This window comes from Spinacia oleracea, chromosome 4, assembly GCF_020520425.1.
Source record: "Spinacia oleracea cultivar Varoflay chromosome 4, BTI_SOV_V1, whole genome shotgun sequence".
Classification (NCBI taxonomy): Eukaryota; Viridiplantae; Streptophyta; class Magnoliopsida; order Caryophyllales; family Amaranthaceae; genus Spinacia; species Spinacia oleracea.
Genome location: NC_079490.1, coordinates 180,796,372 through 180,817,924, shown reverse-complemented (window position 1 = coordinate 180,817,924; position 21,553 = coordinate 180,796,372). Strand labels below are relative to the sequence as shown.

The window sequence follows — 21,553 nt, the reverse complement described above, 5'->3', positions numbered from 1 at the left end:
GGTTATGTGACAAAGAGTATGTACAAAATAATTTTAAGTTTTACAGAAGCAAGTATTCTAGAATAACTCGGTATACAGAAGGTAGTTAATTGAAAATTTTCCAAAAAAGTAGACGTGTTTAACATGGTAATTGCAGCTTAACGATGTGATGATTAATAAGTCTACCTTCCTGAAATCAGAGTAACAGTAATTTCGTTATTGGAAGTTGAATGAGTGTTATTTGAGAGTGAATGAAGCGGCATATTCCTTTGAAAATAAAAGCCAGGTTCTTTAGGTTCTGGCAATATGCTATCACCACATAACATGGCGTTAACAAACGACATAGTTGGTCTATCTTCTGGATACTGTTGAACGCACAATAAACCCAAGTGAATTGATCTTTGCATTTCAAATTCGTAGCTCGGGTTCTTCATTGATGGTTCTACAATGTCCAAAGAATTGCCATCTTTGAAAAGCTTCCATGTCTGCAAAACATAGACAATATCAAGTTTTAACAACAGTTCTTTTCATCTTGTACAAATATATATGTGTTTCATCTTGTACAAATATATATGTTTCATGTTGGAAAAATATATAGAAAAGAGCTGCAAAGTTGCATTCAGAGAAAGGCATTTACATGTCCAAGAAGGTTGTGTTGATGATCTGCATGTAGGAACCCTCTATTTTTCTTGCCAGAGAGAATTTCCAGCACCAATACTCCAAAGCTATAAACATCAGATTTTACTGAAAAGACTCCGTCAATAGTGTATTCAGGAGGCATATAGCCGCTGTCACAAACCAGCGTTCAGATATGTTAACAGACAAGAAATAACAACATGAGAGTACGTCTCTCTTATAGACCGATGGAGGTAAGAATATTACTATGTTCCGACCACCCTCGTAGTCATTGCCTCGTGTTCATTTGCATCAAAACATCTTGCTAGCCCAAAATCTGAAATTCTGGGGTGCATCTCTGAGTCAAGTAATATATTGCTTGCCTTAAGATCTCGGTGGACAATTTTCAATCTTGAGTCTTCATGAAGATAAAGTAAACCTCGAGCAATCCCCTTGATTATCTCTAAACGCGTTGTCCAATCCAATATGGATCTGCACATCTCATCTGCAAATACCATCAAAAATTAAACTTCCAATAGACATATATGGATCATGTGGATGTGAAGTCGAGAAATCAAATTACCAAAAATGAAGCGGTCCAAGCTTTTATTGGGCATGTATTCATAGATTAACATCCTTTCTTCAGCTTCTATGCAACATCCTACAAGTCTCACAAGATTGCGATGCTGAAGTCTTGCGATAAATAAAACCTCATTCTTAAATTCCTCCAATCCTTGTCTTGAATCTCTAGAAAGTCTTTTCACTGCTATCTCCACCCCATTATTCAATAATCCCTGTAAATTATTATCAAACAACAGTTATGTACGTACAAGCTTTATCCACCACTTGTTAAGAAATCAAAATTATGGAAGATGTGAATTTGTAACCTTGTAGACAGGGCCAAAGCCGCCTTCTCCAAGCTTGTTGCTGTCTGAAAAGTAACTGGTAGCTTGCTCTACTACATTCAAGGCAAATATTGGCAGCTCCGACTCCTTGTCGTTGTTACTTATAATACTTTCTTCAACTTTTTTAATTTCATACTGACTTCCTTTCCTCCTTTTCTGCCGTAGAACGAAGATAGTAGCACCACATATGAGCAGGACACCCGACAAACTGGAGCCTACTCCCATCCAGACTCCTTTCTTCCCACCACCTACAAAAATAAAAATATATTTAAACTCTCAACTTGACAGAAATTAAATATTTGCAACAATATATGGTAGGATTCTTGTCAGAAACTAAAATCTATTATACACTTTGAACAAAGAGAATCAAAACAGAAAGTTAACAAAAATTGCATCAGATACCCACCAGAGTCGGAAGACACCCTTACGAAAAGATCTTGTCCAGGACCAGTAAGATCCTTAACATCCAGTAAAGCACCAAACCAAAGCAAACAACCACTTCCTTTATCCTTTACGTTTACATTTGCATAAGCTGTACAGGAGCAGTTCTGCAAGCATTTGTTCTTGCATTCCTTTAGAGTCATGGTTGTATTATACCAACAAGATCTTGTGTCTGGCAATTTCACATTAGGATACTTTATGAACCCATTGTCAATACTGCAGTTAAATGGGCCATTTCTAACGCACCCATCCCTGTACTGCTCCCTTTCATTCCAATCTGTTAGGGACTTTGGCACAAATCCTTTCAGACACTCACATTCAAGATTTGTAACACTGCAAATACCAAATGACCCACAGGGCGCAAAACTATCACATTTATCATTTGGTTTTGTATACAGTAATGTCCAACTTTTAGTATCATCGTTCCAATTCAGACGTTGAATATTCCCATCTATAGTCAAAGTCCTCCTAGTTGGGATGTTACCCATTTCATACGTATAATACATCTCCTTATTGTTTAAAACAAACTCAACCAATGAATCATCTGGTAACATAGCAGTCCCAGAGAACCAGACACCGTTCCATGGACCATCACGGAATAGCTCAACAGAATTGTCCCTAAAAACAAATGGCTGTGGGTATCCATGAGAATCCATTTGATAAGTATAGCTACCTGGTGAAGGATCATCACTGCTTTTCCATGATGTTAGAAACCGATCAATCCCCGTAACAAGGTCCCTTCCCAACTTCATTCCAGGTAGTAGGGTATCACATGGATAGTCGAAACTTTGCCATAAGAAATTGTCAGGGTTATTCTCATCCTCATCTCTGACAACAAGGTTTCCACTGTCCAAAAGCTGTGCAACTGGATTCTGCATTTTTATTGTTGAATTGCTATACCACAACACATGTCTTGTGCTACTGTAAAGTACAAGAGAATTGTTGTTGAGCTGCAGAACACCAGAAGAATCAACAAGTGGATCTTCTCGATTGGCAACCCAAACAACAGTCGGAACTGGGATTTTTTTGAACCAAATTCCGACATATCTCCTCCCACTATTGCCTGGACTGAAAAAACCCAGCTCAAAATCTCCATTAGCAGATACTAAGGTCTCCGAGATAGTTCCATCTCGAATGGATTTACCTAGAGGGATTGTATCTAGAGCTATACAAGTAATAAACAGGGACATTAGTGACCATAAAATAACTACACCAGATGACGTTGCTATCATTTTGATTTTATTCCTTGTTCAAGGAGCAAGAAATAAAATTTGAAAAATGTGCAACCAACTAAACCTAATACTACCTAATATGACTATAACAAATCAAATTAACCCAGTTAGACTCTTTGTTTAAATTTGCAGCAAACTCAAAGAATTAAAAGAAAAAAAAGTGGTAGAACTCTAGTTTTGAAAATCATGTCATAGAGTATATTATTATTTTCTGAAGCTGAGATATATAGCTACCTCCAGAAAATAAGTACAGCGATTCTTTTGAGAAAGAACTCACTGCATGTTAACTTCTTCTTAGATTTCAAAGTGGAAAAGTCTATCCAAAATTTCCTTGGCTAATATTGCTTCGGTTTTTCAAAGTTCACCACTTGAAAGGTCATCCCAACAACAGATGGATATAATTGTCAAAAAAATGTGCATTACGACTGAATCTCTGCAGCATCCAAAGATTAGGCCTTTTTCTCACTGCATTATTTTCTTCTCAACTTCAGTTTAATCCAGCATACCAATGCTGAAAATAAACTCTAATACAAAGTATACCTCAGATTTGAATCATGATCAAAGATTTCACTCATTCTGAGCTTCTGAGAAGTTAGAGAAATTTACCAGTGAAAACTTTTCCCCACAAAATAAAATAATTATACAAATTGAGTACTCCATATATCAATGGTTAGAAAATATAGCATCGGTATTAGCCGGATTCAATTCATAGACTATGAACAAGGTTCACAATGAGCATGAAAACCCAAAACGCAGATGCACATAAAAAAGAAAAGAATAATTAATAGTGAGAATGAGTATGAAAATAAGATGGATACAATTAGGACAGTATGTAGACTTCATCTTCCAGAAAGTAATGTTACAGTAACCTCATTGGAACTAGATTGCGTGGCTCCTGAGTGTGACTCTTGGGGCATATACCTTTGAACGAAGAATCCAGGTTCTGTTGGTATAGCCAATTCAGTATCACCACTTAACATGACAGAGACTTGTGACATGCTTGGTCTATCTTCTGGATTCTGCTGAACACACAACAAACCTATCTGAATCGATCTTTGAATTTCCGATGCATAACTCATCTTCAGTATTGATTCATCCACAATATCCAATGTAGCACCATCTTTGAAATGCATCCATGCCTATATACACAATATTTAGCAGTCAGCCACAGGGTTCAAACAGAGAGACCAAACAAGTTATCTTGTTAAATTCACCTCCATTTTGGGGTTATTAGCATCTAAAAGTTGCTTGGTAATTTAATATATTAAGATAATTTGAAGTCCTAAATCATGCTAAATCATCCTCTTTTCCATCATATCTAATAATCTAATCATTAAAGCAGTGAGGAAGACGAAGAAGCCGCATTTAGAGAGATAGATAGGAAGAGTAGTCTTACATGTCCAAGTAGGCTGTGATGGTGGTCTGGATGGTTGAATCCTCTGTTTTTCTTGCCACAGACAATCTCGAGCACTATTACTCCAAAGCTGTAGACATCAGATTTTACTGAAAATAGCCCATCTATTGTATATTCAGGAGGCATGTAGCCGCTGTAGCAAAACCATAAAGCGTTACCATATATTACAAGAGAATAAGTGCAAATTAAATTAACAAGAGAATATTACTTACTATGTCCCAACCACCCTCTTTGTCTTAGCTTCATCTTCACTTTCAGTAAAACTTCTGGCCATGCCAAAGTCTGAAATTTTGGGGTTCATCTCTTTATCAAGTAAGACATTGCTTGCCTTTAGATCTCTGTGAACTATTCTCAATCTTGAATCCTGATGAAGATATAGTAGCCCACGAGCAATCCCATTGATTATCTCAAAACGCTTTGGCCAATCCAATAAGCCACTGCTTGTTTTATCTGGAGACATTCAGCACCATAAGTTAATTTCCTTTGTTATGGAGGTTTATATATATACATATACTGACATCAAATTCAAAAATGTAGACAATCCAGTGAGAACTACTCGATCAGTTCCTAACCAATAACCCTCTACATTGAATTAGAAGAACATGGTAGTGTAATTGCAGATCATAGATGAAAAGTGCAAGGAAAGTGTTACCAAATAAGACGCGGTCCAAGCTATTATTGGGCATGTATTCGTAAATCAATATCTGTTCTTCTGCTTTCACACAACATCCAATAAGTCTAACAAGGTTGCGATGCTGAAGCTTTGCAATAAATAGAGCCTCATTTTTAAACTCATCCAGTCCTTGTTTTGAATTCTTCGAAAGCCTCTTCACAGCTATCTCTTGCCCATCATTCAACACGCCCTGGGAATTGAATTAGTATAACAAGAGAAATCAAAAACTTTTTGACAAAGAATGGAATATGAAAGAATAAAATGACAAAGGTCTGGCCAAACGATAACTAATTAAGAAAGAGACCTTGACACTTGTGCCAATGATGTACACTTGAATAAATGGATCACAAACACTTCATTGGCTTACAAGTATCACATTCTTTACAAATAATTGATAGCATAAGTCTCTAATATGGTTTAAGATGCCATAATATCATTTGACAAAATAAGGCTTAAGATGGTTAATCTTATTTCCTCTAATGTTTACCTCTGGGTAAACCTCTCAAGTTTGGCAGAAATCCTTCCCAAACTCAACTGAAAAATACGGCATATAACATTCATATTGAAAGATCGAATTCTTCATATCACAGCCAATCTCTGTGAGATAACAGTTTACCCTGACTCCCTCAAAAAGTTTTTTCAAGGGGAAAGAGGGGTGTTAGCATGAGTGGGCCTCAAGTTATGATTGACATGATGGTAGTTGTGGTATTTTCATTTATAGAGAACCTGTACGGCTGTACGTACCTTCTTCAACAATAAGTTAGTATAGGAAATTAACGAAACTAGTACCTTATAGACACATCCAAAGCCTCCCTCTCCAACCTTGTTGCTCAGCGAAAAGTAGTTGGTAGCTCGAGTTATCACGTTGAAGGGATATATAGGCAGCTCTTTCTCTTCCTTTTTGTTCTTGTTGATGCCACTACCTCCCCTACTAGCAAAATATTTCTCTGCATATAAAGAAAAACCACCATTTAACAAATACGAAAATATTATTTATGTTTTCTGCAAATTTCTTGGGACAGAGAAATGATAGAATAAAAGAATGGTATAAGAGACCCAGACTACTGAATATTGAACTGTCTAATTGCTGTAGTAATAATATATGGATTACGGACGGCAACAGAACAAGAAGAAAAGGTTCATTGATTACCAACAATATTCGGCCTCCATTTTCTCCATCGAATGAAGATAACAACACAACTTAGGATCACAATCAATAACAAACTGGAGCCTACAGCAACCCATATCCGTATTTTCCCATCACCACCTACACAGAACAATCAAAAGTTCTTTCTCAATTGACAAGGAAAACAAATGAAAAGACAGCCTAAAGCAATAAACCAGATGGTTCGACAAAATATAAGCACATTCTCCAATTTAATTTTTTTTTTAAAAACTGAAAAGATCCGAGATTAGCTTCTGACCTGACCCAGACGATGATACCCTTACGTAAAGATCTTGTCCAACACCAGAGAGAACCCTGACGTCAATCAAATTATCAAACCAAAGCAAACATCCCGTTCCTCCATCAGTGACATCCAAATTTGCATAAGCAACACAAGAGCATTTTTTCAAACACTTGTTCTTGCATTCCTCAAGAGTCATGGTTGTATTGTACCAAGAAGATCTTGTGTCAGGCAGTTTGACATTGGAATATTTGATGAACCCATTGTTGATGCTACAATTAAACGGTGTACTCAGAACACACCCATCTGAACAAACTCCGTCATTCCAATCTATTGGAGATTTAGGCACAAATCCTTTTACACACTGACAACGAGGAAAATTCACATTATTACAAATACCATACGAGCCACAAAGTGCGTACATGTCACAACTATCTGTAGGTTTTGATAAATATGTGTCCCATCCTTGTTTACGATTGTTCCACTCAACACGCTGCAGAGACCCAAGTGTGTTGAGAAATCTATTGGTGACAAGTGAAAAATTGATAAGCTCATAGACATAGTAAAGTTCCCTTTGATTAAAAACAAACTGGTATAACTCTGAAGGATTTGGGTTTAACAAGGAGTTCCCTGAAAACCAAAAGCCATTCCATGGACCATCTCGGTACTGCTCAACAGAATCTCTGTAAAGGATTGGTTGTGGATAGCCTTGGGGATTAAACCGATAGGTATAGCTCCCCGGGGAAGGATCATCATAGCTTTTCCAGGAAGTTAAATACCTATCTACACCAGTAACAAAGTTCCTTCCTAGCTTCATTCCAGGAAGCTGGGAATCACATGGATAGTCAAAACTTTGCCACAAATAGTTATCTGGATTGTTATCATTCTCATCTCTTACAACAAGGTTTCCTGAGTCAAGAAGTTGTGCAATTGGACTCTGCACTGATCTTGAAGAATTGGTAGACCACATTACACTTCCTGTGCTGTTGACAAGTACCAGAAGGGAGGTGTTGGTTAGCTGAAGATCACCAAAAGAATTAACAAGTGGTCTTTCACGATTTGCAACCCAAACAACATTTCGACCTTGGACTTTTTTGAACCAGATACCAATATATTTTCTCCCATCACTGCCTAGGGTGAAGAATCCCAACTCAAAGTCTCCACCAGAAGACACCAAGCTCTCCCCTTCTCCAACTGATTGAGTTACACTTATCGTGTCTCGACCTCCACAAGTAGTAACTACAGACAGGAGTAACCACAAAAGAACATGTGAATAAGTTGCTTTCATGTTGCTTAAAACTTACACGCTGCATAGAGAAGACTTAAATCACTCAATTCAAATACATGGTGAATGTAGAGAAATAACAAAGAATGCTTAATTATGCTATTGAAAATCAGACTAAAAATATAATCAGGATTCTCAAATTCCTTCTCCAAACTTATAACTCCTATATATTTTTCGATCCAATACTCAGCAAACTTTATATCCAAATCAGTTCAATAAACATCAGACATGCATATAAGTATGAATGCAAATAAAACTACGCAGTACTTGATATTTCTATTGTTGTGACCCTCTGAAATCTGAAGAAGAATAGTCTAGTATGATTAAGTTGACAATGACCAGCACAATCAAGATTTCCAACAAACAACAGTCTATTAGATACTTCAACGTAGGTCCCCCAAGAAAGAGCAAGAACATGCGATTAAAGAATGAGTCTAATGGGGTAGTCAACAGTATATAAAATCATCAAAATGTCAATTTGATCAGTTTTTAGAGCCGCTTTTTTTGAATAAGCTCTGTAAGCCCGCGCAAACATTCGAAGCAAACGTTTCTCTTACTATTTCTGTCAACATCATGAAGTAAAAGAAAAATAATTTAGACTGATTCTCTTACACATTCGACTTAAATGTATTAAAAGAACATGGTTGAGATGAAAATCAAGTCTTCTATCTTATATGGATGATGCATTTCACTGAAATCAAAAGACAAAACACAGATTCTGGCCAATGAAACCAACATTATGAAAAGTTGCTGGTTTTTTTTGGAAGAGGATAAATATCCTGGATTCTAGAAATTTTGTTATAATACAATAGTTGTAAATCCCATGTGGAACAACCAAACATTTCTCAACCACCAAATAGTTTATAAAAGTAATTTATATTTTTTTTCATAAATCCAAAAGACCTCTAGAAATTTTAGAATAATTATACTGGAACTCTGACAAGGTTCATAAAATTTTTACAGGTACGCGAAAACAGGAGATAGACAGATAGCCGGGAAAGGAGAGAATTGTTTTTAGATAAAAAAATGTGAAGTGAAAAACTTGAAATCAACAGGAATACTGCTAAATACGGAGTAAATAAGGGGGGAAAATCAAGGTATAAGATCAAATATTGGTATTATTTACTGTTAAACATCATCATTTTTACATCACGGCGATAACTTTCCTGGTTCTTGTACAGTGAAGCAATGAATGAATTGTCAACTTAAACTTGGTATATATAAAGAAATAAGCTTAAATTTCCGATTGGGAAGAACTTTCCTGGTTCTTGTACACTAAACTGTGAAATGCCTATTTCCTCTTCTTAATTCTAAGCACAATAATCTTATACACAAAAGAAAATTTAACTAAATCTATTTCTTCTTCTACTAGTAAAATACTGGGGTAAAATCCTTGATACAGCTCTCCCTTCCAATTTAAAAAATAACCAAATTCCAAATGCATGTGGTTCACAAGAGTAAAAGATCCATGACATACCAATGTGACAATCCCCAATAAGGTTCCCACCTAGGGTGACTTGTTGTACGCAGCATTCCTGTAACAATTCCAAAGAAGTTTCTGAAACCTGAATAAATTTTACCAAAGCTCTTTTTTTCTCAAGAAACAGAGAACTAACTTACTTCAGCTGCTGCAATCTTAGTAGTTTCTGTGGATACTTGTTTGAAGCCAAGCTGAAACTCTATTTACCGGCCAACTAACAACGTTACAGAATCACTATTGGAGCTAGATTGGGTGTTACCCGAAACTGATTCTTGTGGCAAATACCTTTCCACATAGAAGCCGGGCTCTTTAGGTTGAGGTAATTCAGAGTCACTGCTTAGCATGACAGTAACGAGTGACATGCTTGGCCTATCTTCTGGATGTTGCTGAGCACATAACAACCCAATGTGAATTGATCTCTGCATTTCGGATAAATAACTGGAGTTCCTGATCAAAGGATCTACTACATCCAAAGCCACACCTTCTTTAAAAAGCATCCATGCCTATACAATATTTTATAATTATCACTTATCAGGCCCATTGAATATATGAAATTCCTTCCATATCTTTAGGCTATTTTCACTAGTATCATGCTATATATACAACTTGACTTAATTTACAATGGAAGAACGAGGTTTTTTACATGTCCAAGAAGGGTGTGGTGATGGTCTGGATGATTGAATCCTCTATTTTTCTTGCCGCTCACTATCTCAAGTAGTAATACTCCGAAGCTGAAGACATCAGACTTCACTGAAAAGAGTCCATCGATAGTGTACTCTGGAGACATGTAGCCACTGCATAAAAACATAAACAAAATATCAGGACACTGAGGCAGAAGAAGATCGAACAAATGATCGAGATCAAAATATTACTATGTTCCAACTACTCGCTTTGTCTGCCCCTCGTCTTCATTTCCATTGAAAGATCTGGCCAAGCCAAAATCAGAAATTTTCGGATTCATATGAAAATCTAGTAGAATATTGCTCGCTTTGAGGTCTCGGTGAACAATCCTCAGTCTCGAATCTTGATGAAGATATAGAAGTCCACGAGCTATTCCCATGATGATCTCTAAGCGCTTTGGCCAGTCTAGTAAGTCAATGCTTCTTGGATCTGCATGCCCACAATTTATGACTGTAATTAAGCTTTCTTTTAATTTGGTCAGGATACATTTATGTATAAAGTTTTCATTGAAGAGGTCAACTACAGACAAGGAATATATATTTGAATTAGTTTCAATACTAGTCTGCATCACTACGTTGAAAGACTCATCATTCATAAATCAATAGTCAATTCCCAATATGTCCAATAAATATGGAAACATGCAGAAGAACAGAAATGCAGTCCTACTCCTGTAGATATGAAATATAAAAAGTAAGACGTACCAAATAGATAGTTGTCCAAGCTTTTCTTGGGCATATACTCATAGATGAGCAACCGCTCTTCTGCTTCAATGCAACATCCCATAAGCTTCACCAGGTTCCGATGCTGAAGCTTTGCAATGAATATGACCTCATTCTTGAATTCGTCTAGTCCTTGTCTTGAATCCTTAGAGAGCCTTTTCACAGCTACTTCTTGTCCATCACTCAACACTCCCTACCAATTATTAACAATCAGAAACTTCCTAGAATGAACCTCATTGTTTTTGTGATTAATGCTAATAACATGACAATTAATGCCGTTGGGACACTGAGAAAGCACTGCTACTACTTTCAGACAGTCAGCCATATTGACTTTATCTCTAAACTGATTTTGAAAGATGATTTTTCTAACAGTGCACCAATGCAAGTTAATGTAAGCCTTGAAAGAAAAATACCTTGTATACCGGTCCAAAGCCACCCTCTCCAAGTTTGTTAGACAAGGAAAAATAGTTTGTAGCTTGAGCAATCACATCAAAAGCATATATTGGCAGGTCAGATTCTCCTTCATTGTTGTTATTTTTGTGAACTACAAGCAACAAGATAGAAAGAGTTATCTTCCCATCCCTAAAACACTGACTAATCCATAGTTTAGTTAGCCAGAAAGAAAGGAATAACAGCAGTTGAAATTTCAAAAGGATTTAATCATACCTTCTCTCTTCCGCCTTCTCCTCCATGCAATAAAAATTGCAACTACACAGAGAAACATAACAGCAGATAAAGTGGAACCTATAGCAATCCATACTCGTTTTTTTCCATCACCTCCTATACATGCATAAAGAAGTAAGGTTTTAAGTTAGTTCTTCCATTGCTCAAGTCATAGTGCAAAACATGTTTAATATCCATGACAGTCAAGTGTTAAAGAATCTGATATAATGAAGGTTAATAATAAGGCTGTAGAATTAGAAATTCATCAGATAGAGGAACTAAAGTAGCAATTAAAATTATGGTTTTATGTAAAAGTAGCAAAACAAAAAAAGGTTCTTACCCAACTCGGAAGCAGGCACCTTGACATAGAGATCTTGTCCAGAACCAGCAATAACTTTGACATCAATCACGGAATCAATCCACAACAAACAGCCACTTCCGCCATGGGTTACATTTGAATTAGCATAAGCCACGCAAGAACAGTTATGCAAGCATTTGGTCCTGCATTCATCAAGTGTCATCGTGATGTTATACCAGGAATATCTTGTGTCAGGCAACTTAACATTGGCATACTTGATAAACCCATCTTTGACACTGCAGTTCAATGGAGCACTACGAACGCACCCACCAATCCAATCCCCTGCATTCCAATCCGTGGAAGAGTTTGGAACAAATCCTTTCATGCATTGACATTGAGGATTCTTTACAAGGTTACAACTGCTGAATACACCACATACCCCATAAGTGTCACAGTTATCAATTGGTTTGGAATAGAATGTTGCCCAACCTTGCGTATGATTATTCCATTCTTGACGTTGTATGTTTCCATAGGGATTCACAATTCTGTTAGTGATGACTGAGATGTTGATAAGCTCATAGACATATGAAATCTCCTTATTATTGTAAACAAACTTGTATTCCTGAGTAGAATCAGTTGGTAACCTTGCAGTACCAGAAAACCATACACCATTCCATGGCCCATCACGAAACTGCACAACATCATCTTTCATAAGGAACGGTTGTGGGTATCCTCGGGGGTCAATCCGATATGTATAGCTACCCATGGAAGGATCATCACTGCTTTTCCAAGAAGTAAGGAACCGATCAAACCCAGAAACAATATCTCTTCCCAACTTCATTCCTGGTAGCTGGGAATCACATGGATAATCAAAACTCTGCCACAAGACAGTATCATCTTTACCATTTCTGATAACAAGGTTTCCTGAATCCAAAAGCTGTGCGACTGGATTCGGTACTGATCTTGACGAGTTGGTAGACCATACAAATACTCCCGTGCCATTGACAAGAGCCAGAACAGAATTATTGTTGAATTGAAGAACACCAGAAGAATCATAAATTGGAGAGTTTCGATTAGCAACCCATACAACAGTCTGAACTGGGATTTTCTTAAACCAGATTCCTACATATCTTCTTGTGCTGCTACCAGGACTGAAGAATCCTAGCTCAAAGTTCCCACTTGCAGAAACTAATGTCTCCCCATCACGGAGAGATTCGGTCGCAGTAATAATGTCCCGAGCAATGGAGGTAGTTACCATGGAAGACAAGACTGTCCACAACCGAAGAAGAAAAAAGCCATACGAAGCTGCTGTCATCTTCCACAACTTTGTTTGCAGAAAGTAGAATTACTTTATTCAGGGGTTGCAAACATATATAGCATTAAGCCATTAACCCCACCCACTTCATTCAAATAGTATGTAAACTCAAAACAAATCAAATTACAAACACAGTTGTTAAGCCAAAGATCTCTCAAAGCGACTAAATCAATGCCGTATTTAAATAGTATTAGTCTTATCTGTTTTCACAAATGAACCACCTTAACTACTAAAGTCAGCAAAATAATTGTGGCAATAATTGAGCTTTTCAAACATGTTTAACCATTCTGCAAGTTGTATTATCAGCATATAAATAATGCAACTGTACTACAAACATATTGAATTTTGGACTTTAAAACGGACCCACTGCTGAGCATCATTATATTTTTATCAGTTTATGTAGTTGGAAATATATTGCAATCTTGCATGTTGTGGAATGTGGGCCTCTGCCCTTCAAAAAAAGCAAGCGATAATGCTAAAGATGAGTCAACGTTACCACATGGTCATCTTTTTAATATTATATTCAGCATTCACAATTTTCAAAGTCCTTTCTGGTGGACAACTTCATTAAGTTAAAACAGGAAATATGGTGCTGACTTTTTTTTTTTTTACTGAATAACCTCAACATGTTCTACAACTAGAAAAATAAGAGCCCCAGAAGGTTAAACACTACTTAAACACAGATTACATCTTCACAGTGGAATAAAATCACAGCAAGCATGCAAGTCCCAAATGATGATCAAAAGGGTAAAGATGTATCCAAGGAAGTATCTACGTCTGCTACCAAGTAAAATGTAGTTACAACAATATTTCTTTAAATAAAAAACATAAAATTGACTTGCGAATTTGTAAATATTTCCTTGGAAAATCTTCTCCAGAAACAAAAGCGGATGCATACATGTGAATCACAATAATGCTTAATAATCCATTACCTTATTCTTTCTGGAAGATATAAAAGCTGGTATAACAATAGATACCATCTTCTCCTCCTTTGGATTCTAATAGTGTAAGATCCACTAACATCCAACACGACTTCCTCATAGAGTCATAGCTTACTAATGAATGTGGCTGTGAATGTTTGAAAAACCGTTCTTCAGCATCAGCACATCCACATAGTTCCAACAGTTCCTTTGCTGAAGCTTTTTGATTTATCCAGTTCACCTAATTCATGGCTATCTCTTGTTCACTATTCAGCACACCCAAATATTTACTTCCCTACTGAAAAACAATTACACCAAATTAGGCTCATAATTCAAAGAAAAACAATCTCTCCTCAAACTAAGAAACAAACCAAGGGGTATCCGTGTTATCATGAATCTACCATACTCATCATTCAAAGACAAACTTCGAGAAGTAAAGGCACTAACAAAAGTTGTAATAGATGATGTACATAAATAAGTGATATAATGCTTAATAAAAAGCATGATTTTACTATTGTTTTACCATATTGTTATGGCACCTCTACTTATCTGGTTACTGTCCAATTCAAAAGGAGCACTTTAGGACTATGACTGAACTACTAGAGTCGATCAGTCTATGTTTCATCTCTCATACTCTTACAGGTTACAGGCTTATAGCCCCATTAGGTACAAGGTCATAATGGGATGTAATTGTCAAGAGTTATTGTGACATTTGAATTGGATTTCCTATGTGAATATCCATAGTAATTCTATAGAAATTCTGGGGGTGAAGACTCATTACCTTGGACATTCACATAGGTCATTGTACTCCGTATTTAAAACTACAAAGAAGATCATCAGTGTTATGTAACCTCAATTTAACACCTTTCACCAGACCGGAAAATAGACATTGAAGAAGAATAATACTCCTGGTAATTGTCTAAATGGCCTTATCTACTTACTATGAGCAATGTTTTACTAAGATACACAAAAGATATACGTAGAAGTCCCAGAGCAGAATTTGCAATACACCAACTCACTAAGATACACAAAAGAAGCCAAGAAGCCAAGATACTAAGCTAGCAAATTTTCAACATTCACCTTCATGTAAGTCAACTTAGATATGACTTCCACAGTCAATAATGAGTCAACTGGCAGTCAATAATTACACCCTTGTTCAAAATTTGAATCCTCTTCCTACTCAGAGGCGACGACACTATGGATAACTAGAACTGCATAAATTTCTCCTCTTTTTCTTTCTTGTATAAATTTCCTTAGGGGTCCAAACGTCCAACCTCTGTTAGCACACAATAGCTTTTACTTGTTCAGAATGACAATGTACTATTAAACATCCACAAAAGACACTATATTTTAGGTTTATTATTTCACAGCGGCATTAAAGCAATTTTGATGCTATGAATAGCTTCCGTAGAACTAGACCATATTTTTAATTGCAATAAGAAAATGATAGTATGCTGATTTTAAGTAGATAAATACTACTTCATGTAGGTAAAATGGCACAAAATCAAACCAGAGTATCAATGAGTGGTAGGATGCAGTATGTTGCAGCTCACAAGATCACAGGGGCCTAATTCAGAACCACAAGACTATCAAACTTTCTAAGAGAAAAATGGTAGTGGAAATGTCGTAAACAAGAAATGGGGTTAGTTTCACACTTTGCCACCCACACCTTCTCTCTTCTGTCACCTCCTCCTTCATATGAACTAACAAAATAGCAAATGGATTTGCTGCAAAAAACTGAGTAAAGTTTCAACTATAAACTGTAAAGATCTTACTGTCATCAATCATATTATACAACGAATTAAGGTGGGAGACTTCAATTAATACAAAATTGATGATTCTTAATAGTAATCCAAGGAGAATTGAAATGGATTGTGCTGTTTTCTAAAATATATAGAATCCTACCCATCATTTGGCAATAACGGAAAAAAATGATCCATCAGAAACTGTGTCTCGTCGTTGATTTTCTGCCTACTATATCTTTACAGACTATTAAACTACAGAAGTTGCCACTATTACAGGTTTTCCCTCCCAAAAATTGCACAATCCTCTCATAAACATATGTTACTTGTCTTTTTCTCCAACTCATTCGATAGTTGTTGTTTATTTGGTCCAATATCTTACTAATTCATCGGAAATCACTCTCAAGTTGCACCGACCTTAATCAAGGCCCAAAATTTCCATCCATTTTTCGTACAATTATAACAATCAAAATCGGGCATGACTCGGCTAGTACCTAAAATTGCCCGTATATTATTAACAAATTCACCCTTTACTACCAAGATGCATCAGTTATCCAATTAACAAAACACGAAACATTGCCACCATTTTACACGAATGCAGTCTAAATTCTTCCCTTTTCTAAATAATTGCCCAATTGAATTCGATCTTAAATGAAATTAAATTAAGTTTTGTACCAACCTTGCAGTAAGCTCAAACCAATTTGCAGGCTTGTTTCCTACACAAAAAGATAAACCACAATACCCTTATCATCATTTACCATACAAGTGATTTTTAACTTTTCTTGAACTAATTCCCAGAATCATTCAATTCAAATAATCATCAAAATTTAAAATTCTGAATTATAATTAAATTCACAGTAGAGGTAAATGAAGTAAAAACTCCTTGTATTAAGCAGAAAAGCACAGAGAAAAATTACCTATTTTCCAGGAATTCACGGGAGACAGACGACAAGATGATCATGTGGAATATTTGTCATCTTAGCTAACCACATATTCTAGTTTTGTACACATAAATTAAAATAAAATTTGTCAGAAATGACCTTTTAAAATCCAAAAATGGTGACAAATGATCTTTAGAAAAAAAAAAGTTGTAATATAGGACCCAATTTATAATTTTTGTTGTAAATAAGGACCAAAGCTTATTTCCGGTGGTCAACGTCAATTTTCCGGCGTTGACTATTGACGTTGACCGACATGTGACCCATATTGAAAAGGGAACTCACACGTGATAGGAAGTGTTAAGATCAGACCCATGAAATATCACGTGTGGAGTCCCACATTGATAAAAGAGAATAGAGTTAAACATTTAATAAGGCCAATAGGCTACTCCCCTTATTGCCATATGGTTTTAAGGTGCAACCTGCTTTGGACTTGTTAAGTAGACTCTCTCTCTTGATGACGGGTGCGGCCCAGACCCGTATTTAACACATATGGAGTGTATAAAATGGAGGGAAAATGGAGTTCCGATAATAATGCTGGAAGATACTAAAATTCCCAAAATATGGTCCATATTAATTTCCCATTCCACCGTCAATGTAAGCAACCTTAATATAAAAATATATATTTTTCCCCTGGTTTAATAAAGAACTGCCAATTCAAATGGCGATTTTGTTTTAAATTAAACTGTCATTTGAATTAGCGGTTTACTATCCAAATCTTCCCAAAAAACACTGCAGCAAAATCGACGGAAGGTAAATATATTCTCAGCTCCATTGAATCGGAAAACCGATCAGAAATTCCACATATGAGCAAAACCCAGATTCCAAAACTCAATTCCAAGCAAAACCCACAATTTAATTTCTTGGACAATTACTAATTTTTCTGGGAGAAATTAATTTTGTTTCTCTTTAATTTTTGTTGTTGTTGTTTGGGGTGTTTGGGTGTTGAGAAAATGCCTTATTTAGACAACACCCCATCAACACTAGGAAAGTTCAAGCTGGGAAAACCAACCTACATTCATCATCACCATCGTCTAAGATGGAATTCATTGCTAATCTCACGTTTTGGTCCTGCATTTTTCTTGGCCTTATTTTCATGTTCTTCTTCGGTTCATCACCTTCTTCATGTTCTCCGACACTACGCGCCGCTCCCTCCGAATATTCTCCTTAGGTGTTCCGTTGTGGGAAAAGAGGGTTCGAAACTAAAGGTAAATGACACAATTGATTTAACAAATTGACATAAGGTGAAGTAATCAACTCTGTAGAGAGTTTGAGTAGAGGAGGAAGAAGAATATGGAGAAGTAATAATTGTGTTGCATAGGAGTTTTGTTAAATTTCTGGAGCAGACTTTTTTCCTAAGGGCACGCTTGGATTGGGTGTAATGGATTATGGAGGTAATAAAAGTCAAACCACCATAATAAAAGGACAATGAAGGTGAATTGAGGTGGTTGCAAGGAGGGTGGTGTGGTGGTATTGTGATGAGAAGTTGGGGTAGTGGTGGTGTTGTGAGAAGAAAGGAGGAAGGGGGGAAGTAATTACCCCAAAAGGCCAAAATGAGGGTAATAATCACCCTAGTGGGATGGTGGGTAACTATTCCCCCCATGATGAGGGTATTTGTTCCCCCTTCCCTTTTATTTTCTTCTTGCCAACACTAGCTTGTTCCCTTTGCCATCACTTCATCCCCTCATCATCACATTCAATTACCTTAGTTTGACTTTTATTACCCCTTTATTACATTACCCTCAATCCAAGCATGCCCTAAGTATTAGTGTGTTGTGAGTTTCCTGTAGCGAATTAAGGGGAGAAGAAAGAATGGTAAAAGGTACACCCGGTTGTACGTAGCTCTACATGCAACCAGGTAGTTTTGGTTTTTAACTCCTCAAAAAGCACAATTTTATACTTTAAAGCACATTTTTACAGGTTAAAGTACATTTTTATAGCTTAAAAGCAGATACATTTCAAAAGAATACATTGTTAGTAAAAAAAGAACATATGAGCGCGAAGAATTTGAGAGGATATGTAAAGTTGTAAACTGATGTTGGTTGCTCACCTTTTAAGTTCAGTTTTTTTCCCAATTGGAAGAAGATATTCAATATCATAATATTTGAAAAACATATGTGCATTAAAATTGTAAAAATGTGCTTTTAAACTGAAAATGTGATTTTAAACTAAACAATGTGCTTTTTTTGAGGGATTAAAAAATACAAAACGATCTTGTAACATGTAGATCTACGTACAACCGGGTGTACCTAATAATTTGTGAGAAAGCATACTACACCTCTAATTGATGTAGTGATTTATTATATAAACCGCCAATTCAGTTAGCGGTTTATATAATATAACCGCTATTTCAATTGGCGGTTTTATGCAGACTAATAAATAAAATAGATAGTTTTTTTTTTCTTACGTGGACAGTAGTATGGGAATTAACCTAAAATGGAGTGTATTTTGGGAATTTTAATATCCTCTAGCAATATTGCCGAAAATCGCTCATTTAAAGTAGTAACCAGGGACATTGCGCTCCCGGGCCAATACTATTATATACTTCCTCCGATCATTTTTACTCGCAACGTTTGTCAATTTCACGCATGTCAATGCACAACTTTGAACATTAATATCTTTAATTCTCTTGAAGCAAAAATTGTAAAAAGTTCATATTTTGACAATACACATTAAGACGAATCTAACAAGTTCTCACATGAATATGTTTTATCTTACGTATAAATCACCTACAATGGTCAAAGTATAATATGTGGATAGTGTAAAATCACAAACGTTGCGAGTATTAAAAATCGGAGGAAGTACTATATATTAAAAGGCGTTTCTACAAACGTCTATATGCCACATGACGATGTCCTTCATTCCATAAGTTCATCTTATCAATTCACTTTAATTATATAGATGAGAAATATGTTTTACATAATATTTGAACTTGCGACCTACAATTTCAACACTAGAGGGTTATCTAATTGAGCTATAACCTTTATATGTTATTTTTACAAAATTAATATTAATATAATATAGAATATTATCTTGTGAATAAAATATAAACACAATTTCATTAAAAAGTATAATAATTAGTTGTTATTCACATAATAACATGAGGCTTCGCCGGGACTACATGCTAGTTAATACATTAAAAGACGTTGTGAAAAATGTTTATGTTCCACGTAGTACTCTGCCCATTACGCCAGATTATGGACAACAAAAAATCAATACAATGAGGTTCAAACACCAACCTCGAGTGTGGATGATAACTCTTATTACCATCTTAACCAACCACCAATTGTGGTTTATCTCTTCACATTATTTAAATAAATGTTAACATGAAGTCTAAAGCAACTAAATTTTTATGTGACTTTTTAATTTCTATGGACTAATTTGGAAAAAAAAATTAAAGCATTATGACAACCATGAAGAAAAATTATGTCATAAGTCTCATAAGCATCAACTATATCATTGCCCTTCATAGATGCATATATATCTAATTTGGTGTTTATTAATTTGACGCACTTAGTTCCACGAGAAAACAAATTATACAAATTATAAGATGATCTAATTGAAAATTACATGGTTGTGACTTGTGTCTGTGTAGTTGACGAACTTAATGGGTATTTTTTACTCTATGAAATACAAGTATTTTTGTCAAATATTTTAACTATTCAATGTAGAAACCGGGGCATCACCCGAGCCACACATTAGTTATATAATAATAATGTAGACTAATAGACCTCATTAGTCCACTAAACATAGATAGTGAAGTGCAAAATTTGGATGAAGATTAGCAAATTAACGAAAACGACGTCGAAATCTGAATCAAATATCTGCAATTTTGCATACGACAACTCAGAATATGTGGACGGTTGGGGACCTTGGGGTTCTTTTCACTTCTTAGTTTTAGAATTGAACTACTTACACGAGGAATCCTTAGCAAATTTCGACTCGAAATCAAGAAATTCAGATTTATCAACATCACCAATCACATAAGCAAGATCAATTTGTTCTAAATAAAACCACATTCTAACAACCCAACGTTTATAATTCTTGCCATCAAGATGTTCTAACTTGGGACAAGAATTTCGAAGCCATAATATTGTCTTTTACTCGCTCCGTCCCTTATTATTATTTATGTTTGGTATCATGCACGCGATTAACAACTACCTAGTTTTTGGGTCTGGGCAATACATCGAGTTACTACATTAATAACATTTTTACTTATATAATTGTTTTTGCAATGATAATATGAAACATCTAACATCATAGCGGTAAAGGTTTATTGTTTAAACTCAAGGTCAAGGGTTCAAACCTTAAGCAAACCATGTTTGACATTTATTTTAATGTATATAAACATTATATGAATTGAAAGACTCATAAGCAGAGCGTCACGTGTCACGTAAGCTTTCTTATAAACGATTTTTAATATATATTATAGATTATAGATTAATGTTGATAAAGATTCCTCCCTTTTATTTTATTTACACAATACAAATTCTGTTTATTGATAATGTTTTCACTTTTATCCAAAATATCAAATTAGAAAAATGTGAAATGAGAAAATATCAAAAGTTTAGTGTCCCAACGATCTTATTAGTTTAAATAATCAATTGCACGATTTTTGAGAGAATATTAAGGACATATATGATATGATATAAAAGGAAAGAATCAAAATGGGACACTAGAAATGGAAAACGTAAAGAATAAAAAGGGACGGGGGGAGTAAATTGTTACTAATTTAAACAATTAGAAAAACTTATCCCGATGTTGCAATTATATTGACGAACTGAATAATTGTCGTGTCGTGAGCGAACCACTGCTCTAAAAGAAAAATTTTGCGCTACCCTTGTGAA

General features: G+C 35.6%; 2 protein-coding genes across 9 annotated transcripts; both read right to left on the bottom strand.

The window, feature by feature from the left end:
• Positions 1–29: 29 nt before the first annotated feature.
• Positions 30–3,772, bottom strand: LOC110781800 (G-type lectin S-receptor-like serine/threonine-protein kinase At4g27290). Its single transcript, XM_021985851.2, has 6 exons — positions 1,906–3,772; positions 1,482–1,747; positions 1,178–1,388; positions 862–1,099; positions 617–767; positions 30–464 (listed from the first exon to the last, which is right to left on the bottom strand). The coding sequence occupies exons 1-6, from the start codon at positions 3,170–3,172 to the stop codon at positions 162–164; spliced, it is 2,436 nt and encodes an 811-aa protein (XP_021841543.2). The 5' UTR covers positions 3,173–3,772; the 3' UTR covers positions 30–161.
• Positions 3,773–3,935: 163 nt separating this feature from the next.
• LOC110781842 (G-type lectin S-receptor-like serine/threonine-protein kinase At4g27290) lies at positions 3,936–16,809 on the bottom strand. 8 transcript variants are annotated; one of them, XM_056843119.1, is made up of 12 exons: positions 16,686–16,807; positions 16,448–16,484; positions 14,039–14,324; positions 11,834–13,115; positions 11,497–11,610; positions 11,244–11,374; positions 10,813–11,023; positions 10,303–10,540; positions 10,074–10,224; positions 9,571–9,933; positions 9,428–9,485; positions 7,822–7,904 (listed from the first exon to the last, which is right to left on the bottom strand). In XM_056843119.1, exons 3-10 carry the CDS (start codon positions 14,084–14,086, stop codon positions 9,634–9,636), a joined length of 2,475 nt encoding a protein of 824 aa, XP_056699097.1. In that variant the 5' UTR covers positions 14,087–14,324; positions 16,448–16,484; positions 16,686–16,807; the 3' UTR covers positions 7,822–7,904; positions 9,428–9,485; positions 9,571–9,633. The 8 variants fall into 8 exon arrangements, with proteins under 8 accessions (XP_056699100.1, XP_056699097.1, XP_056699102.1 ...); XM_056843124.1 differs by having other exon boundaries at positions 11,834–13,060; XM_021985888.2 differs by having other exon boundaries at positions 14,039–14,321.
• Positions 16,810–21,553: the final 4,744 nt, after the last annotated feature.

Excerpts from the sequence above, each read along its gene's own strand:
- LOC110781800 (XM_021985851.2), bottom strand. The coding sequence starts at position 3,172 with ATGATAGCAACGTCATCTGGTGTAGTTATTTTATGGTCACTAATGTCC. Across the intron at positions 768-861 it reads ACGAGGGTGGTCGGAACATA|CGGCTATATGCCTCCTGAAT; the intron begins GTAATATTCTTA and ends GGTTTGTGACAG. Across the intron at positions 465-616 it reads AACACAACCTTCTTGGACAT|ACATGGAAGCTTTTCAAAGA; the intron begins GTAAATGCCTTT and ends TATGTTTTGCAG.
- LOC110781842 (XM_056843120.1), bottom strand. The coding sequence starts at position 14,086 with ATGGTATCTATTGTTATACCAGCTTTTATATCTTCCAGAAAGAATAAG. Across the intron at positions 13,116-14,038 it reads TATCTTCCAGAAAGAATAAG|TTGTGGAAGATGACAGCAGC; the intron begins GTAATGGATTAT and ends CTGCAAACAAAG. Across the intron at positions 9,934-10,073 it reads ACCACACCCTTCTTGGACAT|GCATGGATGCTTTTTAAAGA; the intron begins GTAAAAAACCTC and ends AATATTGTATAG.